This window comes from Canis lupus, chromosome 17, assembly GCF_048164855.1.
Source record: "Canis lupus baileyi chromosome 17, mCanLup2.hap1, whole genome shotgun sequence".
In the NCBI taxonomy this organism is placed as follows: Eukaryota; Metazoa; Chordata; class Mammalia; order Carnivora; family Canidae; genus Canis; species Canis lupus.
In genome coordinates, this window is record NC_132854.1 from 52,348,990 (window position 1) to 52,370,828 (window position 21,839).

The window sequence follows — 21,839 nt, forward strand, 5'->3', positions numbered from 1 at the left end:
TTTTTTTTCTGGTCTCACTAATTAGTGGGTGGGATTGTATCTTACACATTTGCACCTATAAGAGTGGCTTGAACACCACAGATAACTTGTTATGTGTTTGTTAATTAAATGAGCAACACTCCTTGTCTCTCACATGTTACCTTATTTTTCCCTAAAGTAAGAGAGAGACAGCTAGGATAGAGATACAGTCAGCCTTAGGGACTGTCAGCTTCAGAACAGTTTTCCTAATATAAGCCCTAGTCTGCATGCTTGTAAGTGTACCTTGTGTAAACCGTTTATGTTGTAAATATAAATTAAATGCCTGGAAGTCCAGGTAGATAAAACTATAAGAGGTGGTGAGGACTTTGGCTAGCTAGAGAAAGCCTGCCTTGTCTCAATACATTCAGATTCAAATGATCATAAAACACTGTGCTGCTGACCCCCCAAATACATATATTGGTTAGCCTGGGCCTCTGGGCTACCAGTTTATTACCTCTGTTTTATAATGATTAAAATACTAGCAATCAGTTTCTTTTGTTCATTCACACGTAACTTGGGCACTTAGACGAGAATTCAATATTGGGGGGGGAGTATCGTATCATATTGTATCAGAGACTAGTGTTACGTAGCAGAGGGTTGTATAGTTAAACTGGACTGCCTGAATTTGAATCCTGTGTCCGTGCGCTAGGTTGTGTGTCCTTGAAGGAGGTTCCTTAACTTCATGGTGTCTCAGTCTCCTGTTCTGTAAAATGGAGTCGCTAATATTTACTTCTTGGCATTGTCACGAGGCTAAGTGCTTAGAACGGTAACTGGTGCAAAGTAAGAACTACATTATAAGCGGCTGCTCTTACTATTATTATTCAGACAACTTCCAGTCACATAGAATGAGGTCATTTCTAAGTTTAATGAAGTGGAAATTTTGAAAGCTTTTAGGCTTCAGTTAAATTATGTCACATTTATCTTTTCTCCTTTGGAGCCATAACTGGTGTAATAAACTAAAGGTAGGAACTCAGCACGCACTGCTTCCCTTACCAAAGTCTAGGTAGGTCATTTCCTCTGGGGAAATACCAGGAGAAGAGCCTATTAATAATAGTCTGTTTACCCTTTGATTGGAGTACATCTGATTTCATTTTTATTTAGAAATCAGTGGTGGAAAATTGCTTCTTAGATGTGTGTGATTGCTGGCTCTCACTCAGGGACAGCCTGTAGGCAGAGGGGCCCAGTAACTGGAAAATGAGTGAGCGACGGAGGCAAAAAAGCTGTTTCTGTGGATGATTCCCTTCCTAAAGGAAGTTCCTCTCAGACATTGCGGAGTGGGGTACATAGGGGTCATGGATTAGCACTCAAGGCTTCCTGGGAGCCGAGATGATGTCAGTTTTGGTGTAGAGGAAAAACACCCACAATTGTTCAGAAGGTGGTATGAACAATGCTCAGCATGGGTCCCAGGAGCCCGTGGGGCAAGTTGCACTGGGGCGGAGAGGGCATGAGTGGGGAGCTCTTCGTGACGTCTACTTCCAAGAGCCCTTAATTTGTACTATTTAAATGAAAATGCTGGTCAGAGGTTCTAGACTTCAAGGCATAATCTTGAAGCTAACCCTGGACATCCTAAATCAGCTTCAAAGATACGGGAAAATAAGCAAAGGAGGCGCTCTGATGATGAAAGAGGGATCAAGTGACTTGAGTCAGTGCTAAGTTCCACGTAGAGAATTCTGAGGGAGAATGACAGAGAATTTGAAGCCAAAAAGATCCAACAGATGGAAAAATAAAGGCTAAGGGAAACAAAAGCAGGGCCTTCAGTCTGGACAGAGGTGAACTAGTAGAGTCAAACTGAATAAAAAGCGAGAACCTCTGCTCCAGAGTAAGCCCACTGCTGGGAAAGACCTGCATCTGGCCACCTCGCTCCACAATGCATTCCATATGGATTAATCTTGCTGGCTTGACACTAATTTCAAGATCAAAGGACATTTCTAAAAATACCCTTTCTTTAAAGCTGATGCTTGATGAATAAACAGAACAGGCAAGAAGTCTCCAGGCCTATGTGATAGCACATTGTCTCAGCATAGAAAGCCATTTCCTCCTGAGCCTGTCAAGGCCAAGAGGCACACACCATCCTAAGGGAAGGCGAAGTATGGAGCTCGTGCCAGCACTGCTCCTGGCCAAGATAAGATCGGACAGTGCGCACACCGTCTGGCCCTATTCCTGCAGCCCAGCAGATGTGTCTGCTTCAGCTGTCGCCGAGGAAGGAGGAAGACAGCAGGCATGGGAACAATGCTCCCGTCAGGCAGCCAAGAGGAAGGAATAGACCACAGCCACCGGTTCCAACTGCAACCAACTCTCTTATCTCAAAATCCTGCATCCTCCATATACTCACTTCTGAGATGTGGAAGGCAAGGCCCACTCCTCTTCCAAGTCAGCTGGTCAACAAGGAATCTACTATAGATTGCAGGCAGCATGCCAAGGGCACGGAATTTAAAAGAAGGGATTAACATTTATAACGAATGCATTCTTCAGACCAGGTCCTGGGCTCAGCACTTCATGATCATGATTTTGTTTAATCCTCATCACCACCTTGTAAGGTAGTTAATATTTTCCCCTCTTACTGATGTAGCAAGGTTGGGGGTTCAGAATGGTCTCAGGGCCCAGGATGGCAGAGTCTGTGGGACTCCCAGTGCCACGGTTTTTCCACGTGTGATGTCATGCTGGGACACAGGGTGAAAGGCACAGTCCACCTGACTCACGGGGGTCGCAGAGATGACAGAGGGTCCCTGAACCTTCTCAGGGGTGGTGTGCAGTTTATATGGGCCTGTGGGGCCTCGGGGAGCTCGACGCAGGAGAATGCCAGGGCTACCAACCTGTTCCGCCAGCCCAAGTATTGCCGCCCACATGGGGCATGTTGTCCGGGTCCTCCTTCCCGTGTTTGGGGGAACTCACATCTTTGCCACTGTCTCTGTGGATCGTGATCTACAAATGAAGAATTGAGACATTATCACTATTTCATGACCAACACCAGAAACTCTAGGGCAGGAAGAATTCTTTTCCCCCAAATCTTTAAGGTATCTTATAACCTTAGGCCTACAGGACACAACGGTTGCTGTCAGTGTCTCGCCAAAAAAAAAAAAAAAAAAAAAAAAAAAAAAAAAAAAAAAATTTCATCATATTTAATATCCATTTTGTTGGGAAGCAAACATTTAATTAAAAAAATTTCCTTAAAAAAAAAAAAAGAAAAACTGGACTGAGTTACAGTTTCCGAATTCTCCTGGGGCAGGACATGCCTCAGGCATTTACACAAGGCACAACACCCACCAGACGCAGGGAAAGTGGATCTCACTGGAGACTGACGCTCTGGATGGATGAAAAGGATCACTGCCCAGCTGTTCCAGCCGAGTAATGGCAGATACACGTTTGCAAAGAAAATTAATTTTTAAAGAAATCCCAGTCTTCTGAGAAATACTTTGTATAAAATACATGGAAAAGAAAAACAGGAAATGTATCTATGTGTGCTTCAGTGGCCTACACACAGACATGAAAAACCCCTCATTCATTTTCCCAACCCTCTCTAATTTTATTATGGTGTTTTACAAAACATAATAGGCTTTCCTAATTCATCTTTATTTTAAAACCAGATTTACTGTTTCTGCAGCAGCAAACAGAAGAAGCTGCGTTTTAGCCCTCCTCCGTGAGAGCCTGTGGCTCATGGTCCCTAATTTCATTCAGCACAGATTCATCAAAATGACTGATAATCACCCAAGAATTCCAGTCCTACTAAGTTAGTTCAGTAGATATCACTCCACAATAAAAAGAACTTGAAGGGGATCCCTGGGTGGCGCAGCGGTTTAGCGCCTGCCTTTGGCCCAGGGCACGATCCTGGAGACCTGGGATCGAATCCCACGTCAGGCTCCCGGTGCATGGAGCCTGCTTCTCCCTCTGTCTGTCTTTGCCTCTCTCTCTCTCTCTCTCTCTCTCTCTCTGTGTGACTATCATAAAAAAAAAAAAAAAAAAAACAACTTGAAGGAGTCCCACTTCATGAATCCTATGAGCCTGCTGTCAAATGTAATGATTTCCAGGGCAGATCAGATCAAGATCCATTTATTTGTCTAATAAGACTTCTAGAAGATGTACTGGCAGGACATCATGTGAAGTACCATGGGGCCTGCAAAAGCCACGGAGGACAGGTCACTGCTCTCTAATTGCTTAGGGTGGAGGAGGGAGGCTTGCAGATGGCCCCAAAGCCTGATGCCAGGTCAGTCTTTAGAGCCGACCCATTCCCTGTTAGCACCTGCCCTTTCATTCTGGATGCTGAATTAATGAAGGTGGGCAAGTAATTTAGAATCTTTACAAATGAAATGACTATTAAGAATGAATTCGGGGGGGATCCCTGGGTGGCTCAGCGGTTTAGCGCCTGCCTTTGGCCCAGGGCACGATCCTGGAGACCCGGGATCGAGTCCCACATCGAGCTCCCGGCATGGAGCCTGCTTCTCCCTCCTCCTGTGTCTCTGCCTCTCTCTCTCTCTCTCTCTCTCTCTCTGTCTATCAAAAATAAATAAATAAATCTTAAAAAAAAAAAAAAAAGAATGAATTCAGGGACGCCTGGGTGGCTCAGTGGTTGAGCGTCTGCCTTCAGCTCAGGTTGTAATCCTGGGGTCTTGGGATCGAGTCCCGCATCTGGCTCCCTTCAGGAAGCCTGCTTCTCCCTCTGCCTGGGTCTCTGCTTCTGTGTCTCTCACGAATAAGTAAATAAAATCTTTAAAAAAAAAAAAGAATGAATTCAACATGACTTGCCTTGTCTATGTCCAGACTAATTTCAAATGTTACAACATCATAGAGAGATGTCTGCCAATAGCTTTGGCAAGATTAACGGAGTTTTGGCCACAATTTTAGCATACTTTAAGAAAATTTTAGCAACCAGGACATGACAATTGATATGAATTCCACTCACATAATCAGGTTCTAAAAATGGATGAAAATAAATATTTTCTCCTTTTTAAAATTAAACTATGCAGAATAGCTAGAAACATTTAGAGAACAAATAAACATTTAAAAAACTTTTCCAGGGGCACCTGGGTGGCTCAGTGGTTGAGCATCTGCCTTCTGCTCAGGACATGATCCCAGGGTCCTGGGTCAAGTCCTGCGTCCAGCTCCTTGCAGGGAGCCTGCTTCTCTCCCTGCCTATGTCTCTGCCTCTCTCTCTGTATGTCTCATGAATAAATAAAATCTTTAAAAATACCACAAAACCCCCAAAAACAAAAAAATAAACTTTTCCAGAACTTGTCACCACTTTCTAACTTCTCCAGAGGTAATGTAAGAGATTAAAATATTAAAATATGTATACTGGCTAGACCAGCACTAACCAATAAAATTTTCTGTGTTGATGGAAATGTTTTCATTTATGGTATCTTATATGGTAGCTAATAGCCCGCTGTGGCTACTGAGTACTTGAGGTCCTGAATTTTAAATTTTACTTATTAACTAAAACTTAAATTTAAATAACCACATGTGGGTAGTGGCTATTTCACTGGACTGCACAGCACAAGGACAAGCTTGCCTCAGCCCAGCAGATACTGTCTGGAGCTCTTTGTAGCATCCTCGAGATGTTCTCCTTGAGAAATGAGAAAAACAAGGAATGTTTAAGAACTAGGATAGGGTTTTATTCTGTTGCTAATTTAAGAAACTTATATAAAAGTTATAACTATAGTCTAGTTGGCTTTTCCAAATACAATGGAACTTACAAATGGAGATATATTTACTATGATAATATAGGGTTTTAAAAAGATGCACTTATGACAATCGTGTCACCACTCAGAAACACTTCTGGATGGCTTCTAGGGGAGTCTATTCTTTAGACTTCTTTAATATCTTTAATAGTGGCAACTATGTGTTAAAACTAAATAAAAAAAATTTTTTTTAATGTTAAAACTAAATTTGATTTTTAATCAACAACCAAAGGATACTTAGAGTTGATTTCTTGTATAAACTATTTGCTAACTCGTTATGTACCCTTTGGCAAGTCAATTAACTTTTCTGGCCGTCAACTTTCTCATCAAGAACTAAGGGGGTTGAACTGAATGATTTCTACCATTCCACCTACTGTTGGGATGCTCTGATTCCAAATCTGGTGAATAAGGTGATCAATTTGGGGTTTTACCCCAAACAGGTATATTTATACAATAATAAGATTAGTTTGCTGATAAGAGTTGTGACTCTGCTTTAGGCCCACCCTAAAAGATGAAGTGCCAAAAATGGTCTGAGCAATGACAGCATTATAAGACTAACTATTCTGAGCATCATTTTTAAGAACAAATACTAAAAATGATGGCACAAGACAAAAGAAGCCTTTCAAATTGCCCCTTTCCATGACCCCTGAAATCATGCTCTTGGAGTTGCAAAGACACCTACAATGGGCCAACAGGGAAGCAGAAAATTGGCTATGAAACTTCTGGGCAGAAAGGAACTGGTATGTTCTTTGCCGCCTGTGTCTTCCCAGGCCATCTGCCGGGAAATGGCATTGCTTACATTGCCAACAACACGGCAGCCATAAGTCAATCCCAAATGGGAGCCTAGAGAGGTTTCAAAATTGACAAATTCTTGACAAAAACAATCATCAGCCCAAACCCGATTTATTCCAGAGAAATACATACCACAGAATTCCAGGACACTTACTTAAAAACAAAACAAAACAAAACAAAACAAAACAAAAACATTTTGGGAAGTTTATCTAATTTTGTGTCATTTTATGAATGTCACTATACTCACAGGAAGATATTTCTCTAGTACATCTGCCAAAGCGTTTTCAAAGGCATTTTAGGGCATCTTCTACATGAATTGACAATGGTTCATAAAAAGTACAAGGCAGGAAGTCTAAGACAGTCCAACCCAGGAGAGAAACTGAAACAGATACTAGGGAAGGCCTATCCTTTGAGGAAGCTTGTTTCCTGGGGACAGACAGACATGAGCCACTGGTCATTCTAAAGGTTGATAAACTGCTGAATACTTTGAAGTATGCTTTGAGGATTTGGAATGCATTTCCTTTGAGGGTTTGTTTCACCTAGAATGAGATTAAGTAAGTCGTCCCAATTACTGAAATAGATACTACTATATTCATTTAAATGGATCAAAATACTCCCCAAACCACAAATATCATGGACTTTTACCACTTAAAAAAAAAAAAAAAAGATTTATTTATTTTAGGGGGAGGGGGTTGAGGGGAAGTGAGTCTTAAGCAATTTCAGGCTGAGTGTGGACCCTGACGTGGGGCTTGATCCCATGACCCTGAGATCACCAACTGGGCTAAAATCAAGAGGTGAATAGTTGGATACATACTGACTACACCACTCAGGCGCCCTGGACCCTTACAACCTTTGATACAAAGTGATGTATGCGCTGAGACCTCTGTGTTTTTCACGGCTGACACAATCTACTTCCTTTTAGGTAAGTGTGCCGTAATCCTAGAAACTGTGATCCCAGGAATCCTCTTACGTATGAATTAAAATGGAAAAAACATGGATCTTGTAAAATATAACTCATAAAAATGTTCCGGAGTAAAGCAACCCAAAATCAGAGCAGGGAAGGGACATGACTCATCAAAGCCTTGTAATTCTGGGTAAAGCTCATATATTTTAGGATCCTCCTTAAGTTAGGATTTTTAAAAACCATCAATAAAATGATATAAATAGCCAGAATATAATTTTGGAAGAAAAGTTAGCTCTTGGAGGTATGACTGGACAACATAGCTGATTCTCATTTTCCAGCTGGAGACTAGGTGTGGTGCAGCAGATATTTCTAGTTGCCTACCCAACATCCACACCCTCTTGCTTCTTTTTAAACAGAAGTCAGATGCATCGTTATTGAGTGGAATTAAGCAGAGCCATCCCATTGCCCTTTGCCAGTGACTGGTTTAGGCAAAAGGATGTGGCCTGAGATGGAAGAGAGAGTCCATCAGGAGGTTTCTGGGAAACATCTTCCTCCCAGAGCTCTCTTGCTGCCCTGGATGCACTGCTCTGCCCTCCCCTGAAACACATATGCACTTGCTGCTTTGGGAAACAGGGTGAGGGTGTGATGCATAGAGGTGCAGCCTACGTCTGATAACCGTCTGGCAACAAGACGAAGGTGGCAGAGGGAAGGATGGAGGAGCTTATGTCCCCATTGGCACTGTGGAGCTGCTGAGCCAGCCCTGGAGTCCCTTCACTCTGATCTTCCACATAAGCAAATAATACATGTCCTTCTAGTTTAAGCTACTGTCAATTGGGTTTTCTGCTACTGGGAGTCAATTGCACGCAAATTAATAAAATTGCGTGTTGAAGGATGAATGACAGGCAGCAGGGCTGAAGCTATTGTGTTGACCTTTTGGAGGATGTCCTATTTCTAAAAGGAAGACATTCTTTGAATTTTTTGACATCAAAACTGTCATCATAATTCCAGCACAGAAATCCTACTGCTTAAGGGTAGCCTACGATCTTCTTGATTGGTTAGCAGGCAACTGAATGAACTTATTCATTCTCTTATTCCAACATTCCTGTGTATGTTTATGATACATCTGCTACTCACTGGGACACAGAGATACATGAAACAGGATCTTTGCTTCTAGAAGAATACTGTACAAAGGGGAACAAAGTCACAGCATAGGGTGATACAGGCCAGAATAAGGTACTGAGCATACCTGCCTAAAACATATTTCTGTCTGAGGTCACTGTGACAGATTAGAAATTTCTTTCATAGCTACAATGAAAGTCACATGAATATGTCCCTAGGAATGATGGTCTTTCATATGAAGACAGCTGGTTAAAAAATAAGCAAACCTTCATCCAGTTTTCATAAGTAACATGTAGCTTCTATAATGAAATGCACGACAAAAATACCTTTGTCTGTAGGTACTTTCATGTGTCCCAATTTCGACTGCTGGCAAACCATCAAGTATGCAACTCTCCTCTTCAGGTCTTCCCTGGCTGATGGCAACATCTGCTTTCAAATATGCAATGGCCTCCTGCCCTCTTTAATCCCTCTTCATTTTTACAAAGTAGGAAAGGATCTCATTTTCGATCGTTAATATTAAAAAATTACACTGTGGCTGATGTTCATTCATACTAAGTAATTAAGCCCAGAGGGCATTCACACTGTAAGTGCCTTTAACACTAACCGAGAAATCAAGTCTTTCCTTTGAAAGTCTAGGAATAAGCAAGCAGACAGAGTGGCAGATGGAGAGGATGAGGCAGGGGATGGGGAGTGTGTACTTGGTCTGCTCCCTGGCCCTGAAGACAAATGCTCGTTATGGCGATTGTAGTATTACATGTAAGAAGCAGAATAGCTGTCTGTGGTCTGTCTTGTGGCAGCTCTTGCTCTGATGGAGTGGGTGGACTCTTCTGGCATAGAAAAAGTTCCCGTCTTTCCTCAGGGGCTTCTTCAAGTCACCTAGCAGCCCTTCTCTCCTGACTTTGAGCTGGACCCCTTTGCGCATCTCCCCAGATTCAACCAAACTGTCTTACTCTCCTCCTTTCTGCTTGAATGCTCCTAGCAACTCATATGTATTTTGCTTTCCGGCACAAGTGATGTGCTTGGTTAAGTATTTTTAAACATTTGAAATTATAATCTAAAACACCTCCCTTCCTCTATGTGATACGATGTTCTGGAACACATACCTATGTATACATCCTTTGTTATTTCTCTAATCTGAGTTTACAGGTTCTGACAAAGAACTTTCTCACTGAAATGATTCTCTTCACTAAGTCTATCATTATGCAACAAAAATACTCCATTTGATGAAAATAGAGGACACTTTAAAGATTTCACAGACTTGGGCTAAAAAGGGGGACCAAGTATCAGTTTATAATTTTACTTTACATGTTGTTGTCTGACAGCAGTAGGTGGCACAGTGGCTTACACACATCTCCTTAAACATAATAGATGTTTAATAAATATGTTAAATGAACATGTGGGAGACTGCTCACAACAGAATATGAGTTTAATCCTGTGTACAAACCTCTCCACAATGAGCTGTCAGCTGGGTGTCTGCTAGGACTCTTCCTGGCTCTTTCCTGCCAGCCCATAATTGGCAAACAGCACAGCAGGGCCCAGCCTCTGGGTCAGCAGAGAGCCGTCTCCCAACAGAGGCAGGAAACACATGGCCCTATTGGCTCTCTGGGTTGTTCTTAAATCCTGACCCTGCACCTCCCTCTGCCTGACTCTGATCCCTGCAAGGCCTCAGCTCAGTTTCTGGTCTATCCTTTCACTGGGCCAGGATGACTCCCCCTCCTGGCCTCCAAGTCTGTGGGTAGTGGCCTCCTTGCTCTCTGACCCATAGAGAGCTCTTTGGCTGTCCACAACAAAATTACAAGGCTGCAGAATCCATCCAAAACAACCTCTTAATTTACTTAGAGTATTTATTCATCTCTTTCTTCTACTTCAATTCAAACAGACACAAAAGATGAAGAAGACTTTTGGAAAACGTGAGAATGGAATATAGAGGATGGGATCAAGAGAATGTCTCATGGGATAAGAGGCTATAATTACAGACAAATATTTTTTAAAAAAAGATTTATATATTTTAGAGAGAGATAAAGAGAGAGAGATAGCATAAATAGGAGGGAGTGGTAGAGGGAGAAGCAGTCCCTACTGAGCTGGGAGCCCAATGTGGGACTCTATCCCAGGACCCTGGGATCATGACCTGAGCCAAAGGCAGACGCTTAACCGACTGAGCCACCCAGGCGCCCTACAAACAAATCCTTATGGGAAACCAAATGTTATCATTGTGTATGTGTGAGTGTCAAAAACACATGTTAAAAAACCCACAAATAATTGGCATGGCAACAGTTTCCTGGCACAGAAATGCACCCTCCCCGCTGCCACTTGCAAGCACATCCAGTATTCTACAGTGTTCCCCCAGAAACACCTGCTAATTGAATTCAGACAGTGGAAGTGGGGTAAACCATCAGGTCTTTATTTAGTCAACCCTATTTTTGCCTCTTTAACTTTCAGGAGCCCTCCAAAGGTTACTATTCAACACTGGAGTGAATTCCAGCCTGGTCATGAGGCTTCCATAGGCAAGGAAAAGGTCAACAATGCAGGGCCACCTCGGCTATAGCAAAGCTGGCGAGCAAATGCTTTTGGTTGTGTTGTATTACGAGGTGGACCCGGCGAGGGATAGCTACTGTCATGTCCTTTTATCATTACTGTAGCTAAATGATCTCTCGTGATGTTTCCCGGCCAGGTGATTTCAGTCTCATATTGAATTTTTGTGTTCTAAGAGGTAAAACCTATTTGGGAATTTTTAAAGCTCTTGTGCCTTCCACGTCAACAGAATTCTCTGAGGTGTTACGTAGCTAAGGAAAAGAAAGGATGGGTAGAAAAGCCATTTGTACCACTAGAGTGGATGGAAGCAACAGGGGCTTTTAATACAAACCAGATTCTAAAAATTCTTGGAAGCACTGATTGCAACCCACACAAATGCCCCTGACATAGGAATCCTCTGAAAATAGAAACGCTCAGTGGATCAATGCTGGGCAGCTCCTCACAGCATACTTCCTCTAGGGCATCCCATACTGGCAACTGGGTTTCCATTTTCTTTGTTTTCACTGAAATCAGTCTGCCACTGGCTCTCTCTTCTTCCAGTTTATCCTTCATACAATCATGGGTTCATCATCTCAGGCTGTAATAATGTTTATAAAGTGTTGCCTACCGATGTTTAGCCTGCGCTTCCTTAACCATTTCCTCAGGTTCGTGGAGTTTCTGTGGAACCCATGTTGTAACATCCGGCAGCACCGTCTTCCTTGCTTCCTTTGCAACAGGGCCCACATTCTCACACACTTTTGACAGCCACTGTGGGTCAAAAGTAGTCATCAGGATGCAAAATAACGTCATAAAGAGAGTCCAGAGAGAAATAAGCTATATGCAGTGTGCACTTAAGAGAGAGTGGTGCATTGCTCAGTAGCTGAGCACTAATGGTTTGTGCTCCAAGGCTCACTCTGTGAGGGAACATTCCAGGCTGCCGCACTAGCTCAAATGGGCTGAGAGTGTGCCTCCCACGTGGAGCATGGGCAAAACACAGCCATTAAGTAACTGTGATGTACACTTTTATCAGACTCCATTTATGTAGGTGTGGACCTCTACACACATTTTTTTAAAAAAACCGTATTTCTTAAAGTGATAAGTAGCATTGCAGTGACTCTGTGAACCCCAACCGGGGGTATATGGAAATGTGCAGTCGGATAGGTTTACCGGTACGGATGCCCTGCCGTGAACATCCAGAGGGCAGGACGAGGTTATAGCACCTTTGTGTCATCGTCGGCACTTGCCACAGCCACTGTGGTCATTTCAAAGCTGCAGGATGGCTCTCGAGGTACATAAGCCACAAGAATATATAGAAACCTGCTAACTGCTCTCCTGGAACTTAGGGGGGGCAAGGTGCAAAGCAGAAGCTTTGGGGTGGGAGAAAAGACTTCTACTGGATCTTGCTTTGTGAAACATTCTTTTAACTGTAGTTGTGCTTCCTATGTGAGCAACAGGTTAAGAACACTCAATACCAATGGGTCAAACTTTCTAAGGACGTTGTGGCACAGTTATAGGACATAGGTTAGGTCACATATCATGGACACTGAGCTACAAAGTAATTAGACACAGACAAATGGTTCCTAATAATGACTCTAATTCATTAGGGACTTGTGCAAACACAAAGGAGTTTGTCATCTTCTCCTTTGTGTTAGTTTTCCAGTTTTTCTCAACAGTCTCCCCTTTACACCCTGAAACTCAGACTCCCCCAAAGACAAAAGCCTTGGCTACCATCCCAGCACATTCCCTCTGCATTTGCCTCCCGTGGTTCCCCTCTCTCCCCACACTTTGCTCTGGGGCCCCCAGATCTGAGGATCCCCCCCTCCAGCAGCGCTAATTCTTGTGAAGCCTGGAGGTCAAAGGCAGGAGGCAGCAGGGACTCTGCAGCATGAAGCTGTATGTGTTTCCAAGAGTGCTGCCACAGGGCCATAGGTGATGAAGAGGATCACTCAGAAGGGAGAGGGGCCAGGCACCCTCCAGAGACTGTCTGGGGGCTGAACTGGGGTGAGTGGGGTGGCAGCCAGTCCTGCTCTCTGTGGTTTCTCAGTGCTGGCACTGTCTTTTACTAGTAGTGACACTAATTCTTCTTGACACTCAGGAATGTTTTCTTGTCGGTCTCCTTCTGCTGACATCATTGTACTCTGGGTCCTCATGCAGTGTGGTGCTCTAGTTGTGCAGCCAGGCGAGGGAGCTTAACGGAACCCTGGTTTTAAGAAATGCACTTCATACTCTGCTGTTGACTTAACTTGACATGCTTTAATGTCATTTTTGGGGGATGAGTAAGTTTAACGTAGGGAATGGGTTTAGGTATGTGTACGAGAGATTCTATACAAAGAAGAGTGCCTGAGTGGAGTCTAAGGGGATGGGGTACTCAGCTGAGCTCGGGCTGAAGGCTGGACTGAAATTTCAGCCCCCTTGGGGCCACAAACTCCCTGTGTGACACTCAGCAAGTCATTTAACCTTTCTGGGCCTTAGTCTTCTCATCTTCAAAATGAAAAACCAGATGAAATTCTTTCTAGTTCTAAGTTCCTTCTTTGGGCCCTTATCTACATTCATCTCAGTTCTAGTTTACGGGAAATATAAGCTGTCACCAGGGATCAATTTGACTAAAACCAGAGTTAAGTGTAAAGAATATTTTGATAGAGTCACATAAACGCTTGGCTTTTCTTCACATGGGTTCACTAAGATTTTAAAACAAAAAAAAAAATTTTTTTTTTTTTTGAGAGGCAGCTTGATGTCATGGAAAAACCATATTACTGGGAATTAGAAGGCTGGCTTTTAACCCTGGTTCTGGCACTAACAGGCAAAATGGTTTTGGCTAAAGTTACCTATTTTCTCTTAGCTTTCTTTACCCAGAAAATGAAGGGGGACTGGCAGAAAGGTAATTCAAGTACACTACATGGTTCTTCCGGTCAATAACATTTAACATAGTATAATATGGAACCTGAGTGCTGGTCTAACCAGAATTCCAGCACAAATTGGCTGGGGGGTGGTGGGAAGCATGTGTCACAGAGCAGGTGTATGGAGGTACGACTGAGTGTCATGGAGTAGGCATGGGAAAGTGTAAGGGTGCCACCCTTGAACACCCATGGTTCAAGTGAAGAGATCATACTTAAAATGGAAAATCATGAAGAAACAGAAACTTGTTAGTAAGAGATAACAGGGGCAAAAAAAAAAAAAATCAGCAAAGGAGCTGAAAGTGTTTGTCTCTGAACCATTTCTCATAACAAGTCTTTTGAAATTTATTTTAAAAAGCTTTACTTATTTTAGAGAGAGAGAGTGGGTGAGCATGGGATGGAGGGGCAGAGGAAGACAGAGAGAGAGACAGTCCCAGGCAGACTCCTTGTTGAGCTCAGGGTCCAACATGGGGCTCTGTCTCACAATCTTGAGATCACCGCCTAAGCTGAAGCAAAGAGTTGGGATGCTTAACTGACTGTGCCACCCCCAGTGCTCCACAAGTCTTTTGAATTTCATTTTAAAACCCTGTACATATATAACTTAGATGAACCTTCGGTTGCCACCCTTTCTTTTTTTAAAAGATTATTTATTTATTTATTTATTTATTTATTTATTTATTTATTTTAGACAGAGAGAGAGAGAGAGAGAGATAGGGGCAGAGATACAGGAGGAGGGAGAAGCAGGCTCCATGCCGGGAGCCGACGCAGGACTCGATCCCGGGACTCCAGGATCGTGCCCTAGGCCAAAGGCAGGCGCTAAACTGCTGAGCCACCCAGGGATCCCCCCCAGTTGCCTCCCTTTCATCCTTTCCTGTCAGACCGCCTACCTGCCTGTAGTAGTTTTCAGCAAGCACAGACCAGGAGCTGGACCCTCTACTAGATGCTAAGGATACAAAGATCCATGATTCCGTTCTGTACCCTAGGGAGTTTTCATTGGTGTGTAGAAGGAGGTGGACTTGTTATTTATTTTTTATAAAGATTTTATTTATTTGGCAGAGAGAAAGAGAGCGAGAGAGCACAAGCAGGGGGAATGGTAGAGGGAGAGGGAGATGCAGGCGCCCCGCTGAGCAGGGAGCCTGATGTGGGGGCTCGATCGCAGGACGCTGGGATCATGACCTGAGCCGAAGGCAGACACTTTACCTCCTGAGCCACCCAGGTGCCCTGGATCTGTTCTTACTAATCAGTGCAGAGAGTGGGTTGGGGTGCTATGCCAGGGGTAAGTACAATGTGCAAGTGGAATATAGTGGAAGGGCTCTTAAGGCGGGGTGTCAGGACCACTATCAGGGAATGTTTCCCAGAAGAGGTAACGCCCAAGAAGAACCTTGAAGGAAGTGTAAAGTTGCTTGGTACAGGAGGCTGGAGGCTGGAGATTTCAGGCAGAAAGAACAGCAGTAGGGGTGTTTAATTGAAAATAAGAGGGTTAAATGATAGTTGACATGGGGAGCCCTTTGCTGGGCTCACACCAGCACCCAGCATAATCTACCTGCGTAACACGTATTCACTGAGGCTTGTGACGATGCAACACCTCATCCTAGAGCCCATCTAAGTAGGATGAACTAAACAGAGCACCCAGAAGTTCATCACGTGAAGACCCCAAAAACCAAAGGAGTTAGGGCTGATCACTCCTACATTTATTCTCCTTCACCGAAGATCATCAGGGAGAGGGAGAAATGTATTTATAATTGTGGAATCAGTTCACTGCTAATCAGTACATACATATAAACAAACAAACAAACAAACAACCTAACTCAGTCTTTGAGTATGGATAAACACTTACACTCAGGATTTCTATGACGTGAAACCCCCCTCGCTGCCTCTCTTCCCCATCATCATGCCGTGCTATACTAGCAGGTGTGGCGGTTGTTGTGTGCCCGCCTCTCTCTTTTTAAAGGAAATCTCATTTGAAAATCTAATTTAATTAATTTAACTGCACCGATGTTAGGAATGCAGAGAAGTGGTGTGGGGCACTGCTAAGAAACGAAGTGATCCGAGTTCTAGTCCTGCTACCTACGAGCTGTGCAACTGTGAGCAAGATTCAAACTTTCAGGTCCACAGTTTTCCCATCTCTTGGATGGGAATAAGTATACATGTCCTCCTGGAGTTCCTGTGAGGGTCAAATACGGCGAGAAGCAGTTGTGTGACTCTAGGAAAAGCACTCCCTGGCTTTGGACTTCCAAGTTCTGCATCTACAAAATGAAGGGGGGGTTGATCTGGTTTTTTCCCCCCCATTCTGAAGCCTGTGCATGGCTGTGTAAAGATGCTTTCCAAAACTGTAAAGTCCCATTCAAATATGTGAGGCAGCAGAGATGTATTGTTATTTTACTAAATAAGAAGGGAAGGGCTCGCTCATTCTATTTTTTTAACAGGCACTTTTATAAACCCCTGCCACTTCTCTGGTTCTTTCTGAGCACCAACCACCTCAAATATGGAAGGGAATGAAGTCGCCTTGAAAGAGAATGTAGAGTGAAAAGGGCAGTGGCCCGGGAAATGAATCAACAGGTGAGACTGAGAGGAAGCGGCGAGAGGCAGGAGGAAAGTCAGGGGGAGACTGTGGTTATCATGAAGCCGAAGGAAGACTGAGCTTCGACAGAGTGTGCTGAGCTCAGAGCAAGGGAAGGCCACATGAGGTGACGACCGCGGAGGGCCCATGGAATTTAGCTACCTGTTGAGGGTCCTTAGGACTCTAGCAAGAGCAATTCTCTGGATGGGGAGGTGGGGCTAGAATTTCATACGAGGAGGAGGTGTGAATGAACAGTGGTCTGGAAGCAGAGTCAGTGTGTGGAGAGGATTCTTTTAGGAGGCTTCCCTGTGAAATGGCTTAGAGTTATCTAGAGTAGAGTTTGAGTAATAGAAAGTGCGACCTGTGGGGTCTGGGAAAACAGTAGAGCATGTTTCAGTGCTGATGCTCCCAGAAGGGAGAGCAAATGAAGATACCTGAGAAAAAGGAGTCAACAGCATGGAGGTTAAGTGCCTGGGAAGGTGGGAGGAGAGGCGGGCCTTTGTAGAGAGGAGGGGAGGCTAGTCCTGCTGTGGATGGGCTTGCCCCTTAGGGCTTGGGAAGTTGGAAGGGCTGCATTCTGGTAGCTTCCATTTTATTTTGGAAGCACAAGACTAGAGTATTGTGTGAGAGCATGAGAAAGAGTTGCTTGATGTATAAAGAAAGTAGAGGCTGTATGAAAGTCATTATGGAGATTAGGCCGAAAAGACTTTTTTCCCATCTCAAAAGAATTTTAAAATTTCCAAACATATTCCTTTAAATGGAAGTTTTGTGGCGTATAACCATCTGTTTGGAGATTAAGTATTAGCTATGTTGGTTGTGGAGAAAATGATAAGGAGGCTGCATTAGTGAAATCTAAAGCTTTAATTTGGACAAACTGCAAGTATCTGGCCATGAAGAGGGCCATTCTGCAAATGATACTTTCTAGAAGATGCTTTTGAATTTCCCAAACAAATGATGCTTCTATTCCTTTGGGGTCTCACAGTACTCCTTCTCCAAACTGTCCTCTGTGCCATAACAGTCTGACAACTCGTGTGTGCCTATCCACCTGCCAACCTCTTTGAGGATTTTCAATCTTTGAGGATTGAAAAGGCAAAAGCTCACAGTCCATAGCTTAACTGTACAGTGTGCCTTCCAATACATGTTGGAAGGCATGGTGATGTAACCAAGAGGAAACGTTATCTGATTTGTACAGACTGGCCTTATACATGTCGAGGAAGACTCTCATGGCATAAAGTGAGGTATCTCTGTAAGAACAAAGGATTTCCAGAAACAGCAACATAACAAATGGGTGGGCCACGCTTGGAAGCGATGTGCTCTTTACGTGGGCCACATCTCCGCTCTATTTTACAATTTCAAGAGCCCGATGTAGGCTAGCAAAGAAAATTCAAGGAAATGAAACAACTCCCTCCCTCTGCTCCTATTCTTCTGAGGTACAAAAGACAGATAATTATCTAAATTGTTTCTCAATATGAACAAAATGGAAAAGTGACCTTTGAGTCTGTGACAGAGTCTATTCATGTCAGTGTTTTTAGCAGAGGCAAAGCCATGTCCAGGCTTAAAGAATGCTCACAGGAGCCAGCTTTTGCTCTCCCTCATGTTACAGAGACCATAAATAAATAGGCATAGTTTAACAGGCAGCCAGACCCAAATGGCTCATACTCACCCTTGGGGAGTGATAAAATTCTCCTGCTGGTAGACTTACATAAACTAAGATGCAGTGAATTTTTTAAGGATACTCCCTTTGCTCAATAAACCTGAATGTTTTAAACTTGAAAGCTGGCTTGACTACGAGGGAAAATAAATCAATGTGGCAAGAAAAAGCAACCATTCAAAGTGTTGGTAGATTAACTGAAACATATAAGAGATCAAATTCAGTGATTTAAAATTCATATGCTTGCTAGTTAAAAATCTCTACTTCTAGTTTTCTGCCTATTTTAAAACACACTAGAGGAGCTGTATCTAGTGATTTGGCTACTCCCTGCTAAAACTGGACCTTCTGTCTTGTTTATATTCAAAAAAGAAGGTAGACTGGATTTCAGGGTCTGAGGCTTCTTATGGATTTATCTATTGGTTGGTGGCAATTATTACTGGCTTAATAAATTAATCCAGTTGATCATTCTGATGATAATGAAAATCTTAGAATTTTTTGGAAAAGTGATATTTTTAATTTACTGAAGCAAAGTATCCAAACAATTAATTGCTTTATTCTGTTTAAAAAGAAAAAGACATATGTTGATTATGCTGGAATTAAAATAAAAAAACTTAATTAAAAACATAAGAAAAAACATGAAAAAAATTACAAAAACAAAGAGGACAAGATAAACAAGAACAGGCTGGAGGAAGCAATAGGGGACTCTGTCTGAGAAGTCCTTCTATATAGTCCTGATCTCTGATAACCCCTGGGTTTATCAACAACGTGCAAATATCCAACAGCACACGTTCTGTCCTCAAGAACTCTCATTCTTTCCTCCCAGGTGTAGATGCATATTTTTAAAAAAACCTTCAAACACCAGCTTGAATGAAGACAAAGGATAAGAAGGAATAGCAGGGGAGTTATGTTGCTTGTAGACAAGATACGGATAAAAGGGTGGGGGGCATTTTCTGGGGGAAAGTATATACCGAATGTACAAGTAGAATAAGAATTACAGTTCTTGGGATCCCTGGGTGGCGCAGCGGTTTGGCACTTGCCTTTGGCCCAGGGCGTAATCCTGGATACCCGGGATCGAGTCCCATGTCGGGCTCCCTGCATGAAGCCTGCTTCTCCCTCTGCCTGTGTCTCTGCTTCTCTCTCTCTGTGTGATTATCATGAATAAATAAATAAAATCTTAAAAAAAAAGAAAAAAGAATTACAGTTCTTGGGCAGCCCGGGTGGCTCAATGGTTTAGTGTTGCCTTTAGCCCAGGGCGTGATCCTAGAGACCTGGGGATCGAGTCCCATGTCAGGCTCCCTGCATAGGGCCTGCTTCTCCCTCTGCCTGTGTCTCTGCCTCTCTGTGTCTCTCATGAATAAATAAATAAAATCTTAAAAAAAAAAAATCTTACAGTTCTTTCAGAAAAAAAAGTGATCTTAAATATTCATAAAACAAAACCAATTCAAACTAAAATCTTAATTGTATGATGAACAATTAGGTTTCAAAGCATTTAGAAATGCCAGGTTTTTGAGAGAATTACAAGCTAAAGTCAGGTAGATTATTTCACTTTGAAATCACTTTAGAAATTTAATGTTTGGGGGACCTGGTTAGGATCATGCGTAGAAGGTCATGTTTGTCTGGAATTCTGAATTTCCTTATATGTACCAGCTCAGCTTTTTTGAAAAGAGTTATAACATCTATTTACTAGCGAGGGGCCAGTCCTGCTGTGATTCTGATGATTGGTTTTAAGATGGCTCTTACGCTCTCTTACTTCTAAAAGAAAGCAATTTCCATCAATCTAGAGAGATTCTGACCATGGGGAGTGATGTCTCCCTGGCAACACCAGGACCTTAGCTAGTGAGCCAGCCATGCTAATTTGTATTCATATGGTGTGGTGTTCTAGAATGCATTATAGGTTTATAATCCAAGAAGACTTTTATTAAAAAAACCATAAGTGGAGGAGTGAATAAAACATTTCCTTGGTATGCAAATATGTCTTATTTGATCATGTGTTCTGGATTTATATTTCCAAAATACCAGAGGAATCCTACAAAACTGCATTCTAGAAAAAATAAAACAAATGGAAATAATATGACTAATAACCAGTTTCTCACATGTCCGTTGTGTGGGGACGGTCCCAGTTAGTGCCTGTTGTCCCAGGGTAATTATTAATGGCACCATTTCAGTCTCATAAGTGGAATTATACAATCATTCATCCTATAATAACTGAGCGTTATACATATTACAACCCAGCCCCTTGGAGGACTTTATAACTCCTTTTGGGTATTGAATTAAACTCTGTTTCTGGGCAGCAATTGCCAAAGGCAATACTGGGTTATATACATCTTGCCATCTGAAAGAAGAACACGTACATGTTTGTCTACATTTGTCTGTAAAGATCTCTTTATTCCACGTCCGTATTAATAGCAATTTTGTTGGATGCAGACGTTTTTAAATTTTAAAATAAAAAATTTGAAGTTTTGAATTTTTGAAGCCTTCAAAATTCACAGATAGTTTCTGGCATGTTTCTCCCAGGGCCTCTTGATAAAAGGTTAATAGACAAATTTCAGATTTTTAAGGTAATTAATTCTATGGGTTCTAGACTAAGGCAATGTGACAGCTCTGGCCACGTGGGTCTCTTCTCTTTTTTGCACCTTACATCCTCACTGACCTTCTGGCTTTTCCCTTGTGAACAAGCCCCTACCCTGAATCCATCTTCTTGTAACCAGGTCCCTGTTTGGTTTCCTCCTGCATGAATCTGTTTTGGTTCCCTGCTTTGTCCCTTCTCTAGAGTTTTAGGGATCTCTTCACCTGATCTGGAACCTTTCCTCCCTGGGCTCCCAGCCATTATCAGGCATCATACATTCCTAATTCTCTACTTTGTGTTCTTGACAGTAAGACTAGACATTCAGAACTTTTCATCTTTGAATAGCTGGCACCTGGTACAATGCCTCGAGTATAGTAGATCCTCAACAAACAGCTGTTAAGTGAATGAATAATGAGTGAACCCTGCGGCTTTCTTCTCATTGACTGGAGCTTGGTTTCCTTATAAGGGCCACTTCCACCCTGGTTATTTTCATTGTTGACAGGGCTCAGGGAGCTAATGTTGCTTGCATATATTACTGTTGGATGAGACAAGACAGGCACAGAGTTTAAAGAATGCTGGCGTGTCCCTAACTGCGCAGCTGCTGTCCTGGCTGAGGCAGTGTGAGTGCGGATGAGGTTCACACTATGTGTCACTAGCACCAGGCACGGGGAGGATAGCCTAGAGAAAGAGGCTCTTTCTTTTTCCCTAACTGGTTTGTCTAGAGAGGGCTCTCTTGCAATCCATCCCCCCTATGGGAAAGCCTTCTTCCGCTTGTGTACAGTGGCCAGGTGTGCTGGTAGGGGCATTGGTAGGACTGTCCATCCCATGAAGAAATGTTTTACGTGAGTTTTGATGAGTGCAGCTCTTAAGAAACAAGCACCTGTGAAGGAGTGAATCTACTATCTCCTTTTCTTCCTTTTTATTGTAGGTAAAACCCAATCACTTTGCTAGAAAGGTCATAAAGATAGACTTCATCGGAATTTAAAGACAAGAATTTCAGTGTGATAGCTGACTAACTCAGATGTTTTCATCGTGCCATTATATTAAAGTGTCTTTTTCCCAGGAAGGGAAAAAAAAGACTTAGTCTTGAGAGTCTAAGAAGCCTCCCTTAGTCTTGGAAGAACCCTTGGAGGGCTCTTTGGTAGGATCTCC

The 21,839-nt window shown here is 42.8% G+C and overlaps 1 protein-coding gene across 4 annotated transcripts in view; it reads right to left on the reverse strand.

The window, feature by feature from the left end:
* Positions 1 to 21,839, reverse strand: part of VWA8 (von Willebrand factor A domain containing 8) — a 353,412-nt gene that overhangs the window by 46,725 nt on the left and 284,848 nt on the right. For all 4 annotated transcript variants that reach the window (XR_012010082.1, XM_072782924.1, XM_072782926.1 and 1 more), the window contains one exon: positions 2,832 to 2,940. Coding sequence is in view for 3 of the 4 variants with exons in the window: in XM_072782924.1 (XP_072639025.1) it covers positions 2,832 to 2,940 (109 nt within the window). In the remaining variant the exon portion in view is untranslated. The remainder of the gene's footprint in view (positions 1 to 2,831; positions 2,941 to 21,839) is intronic.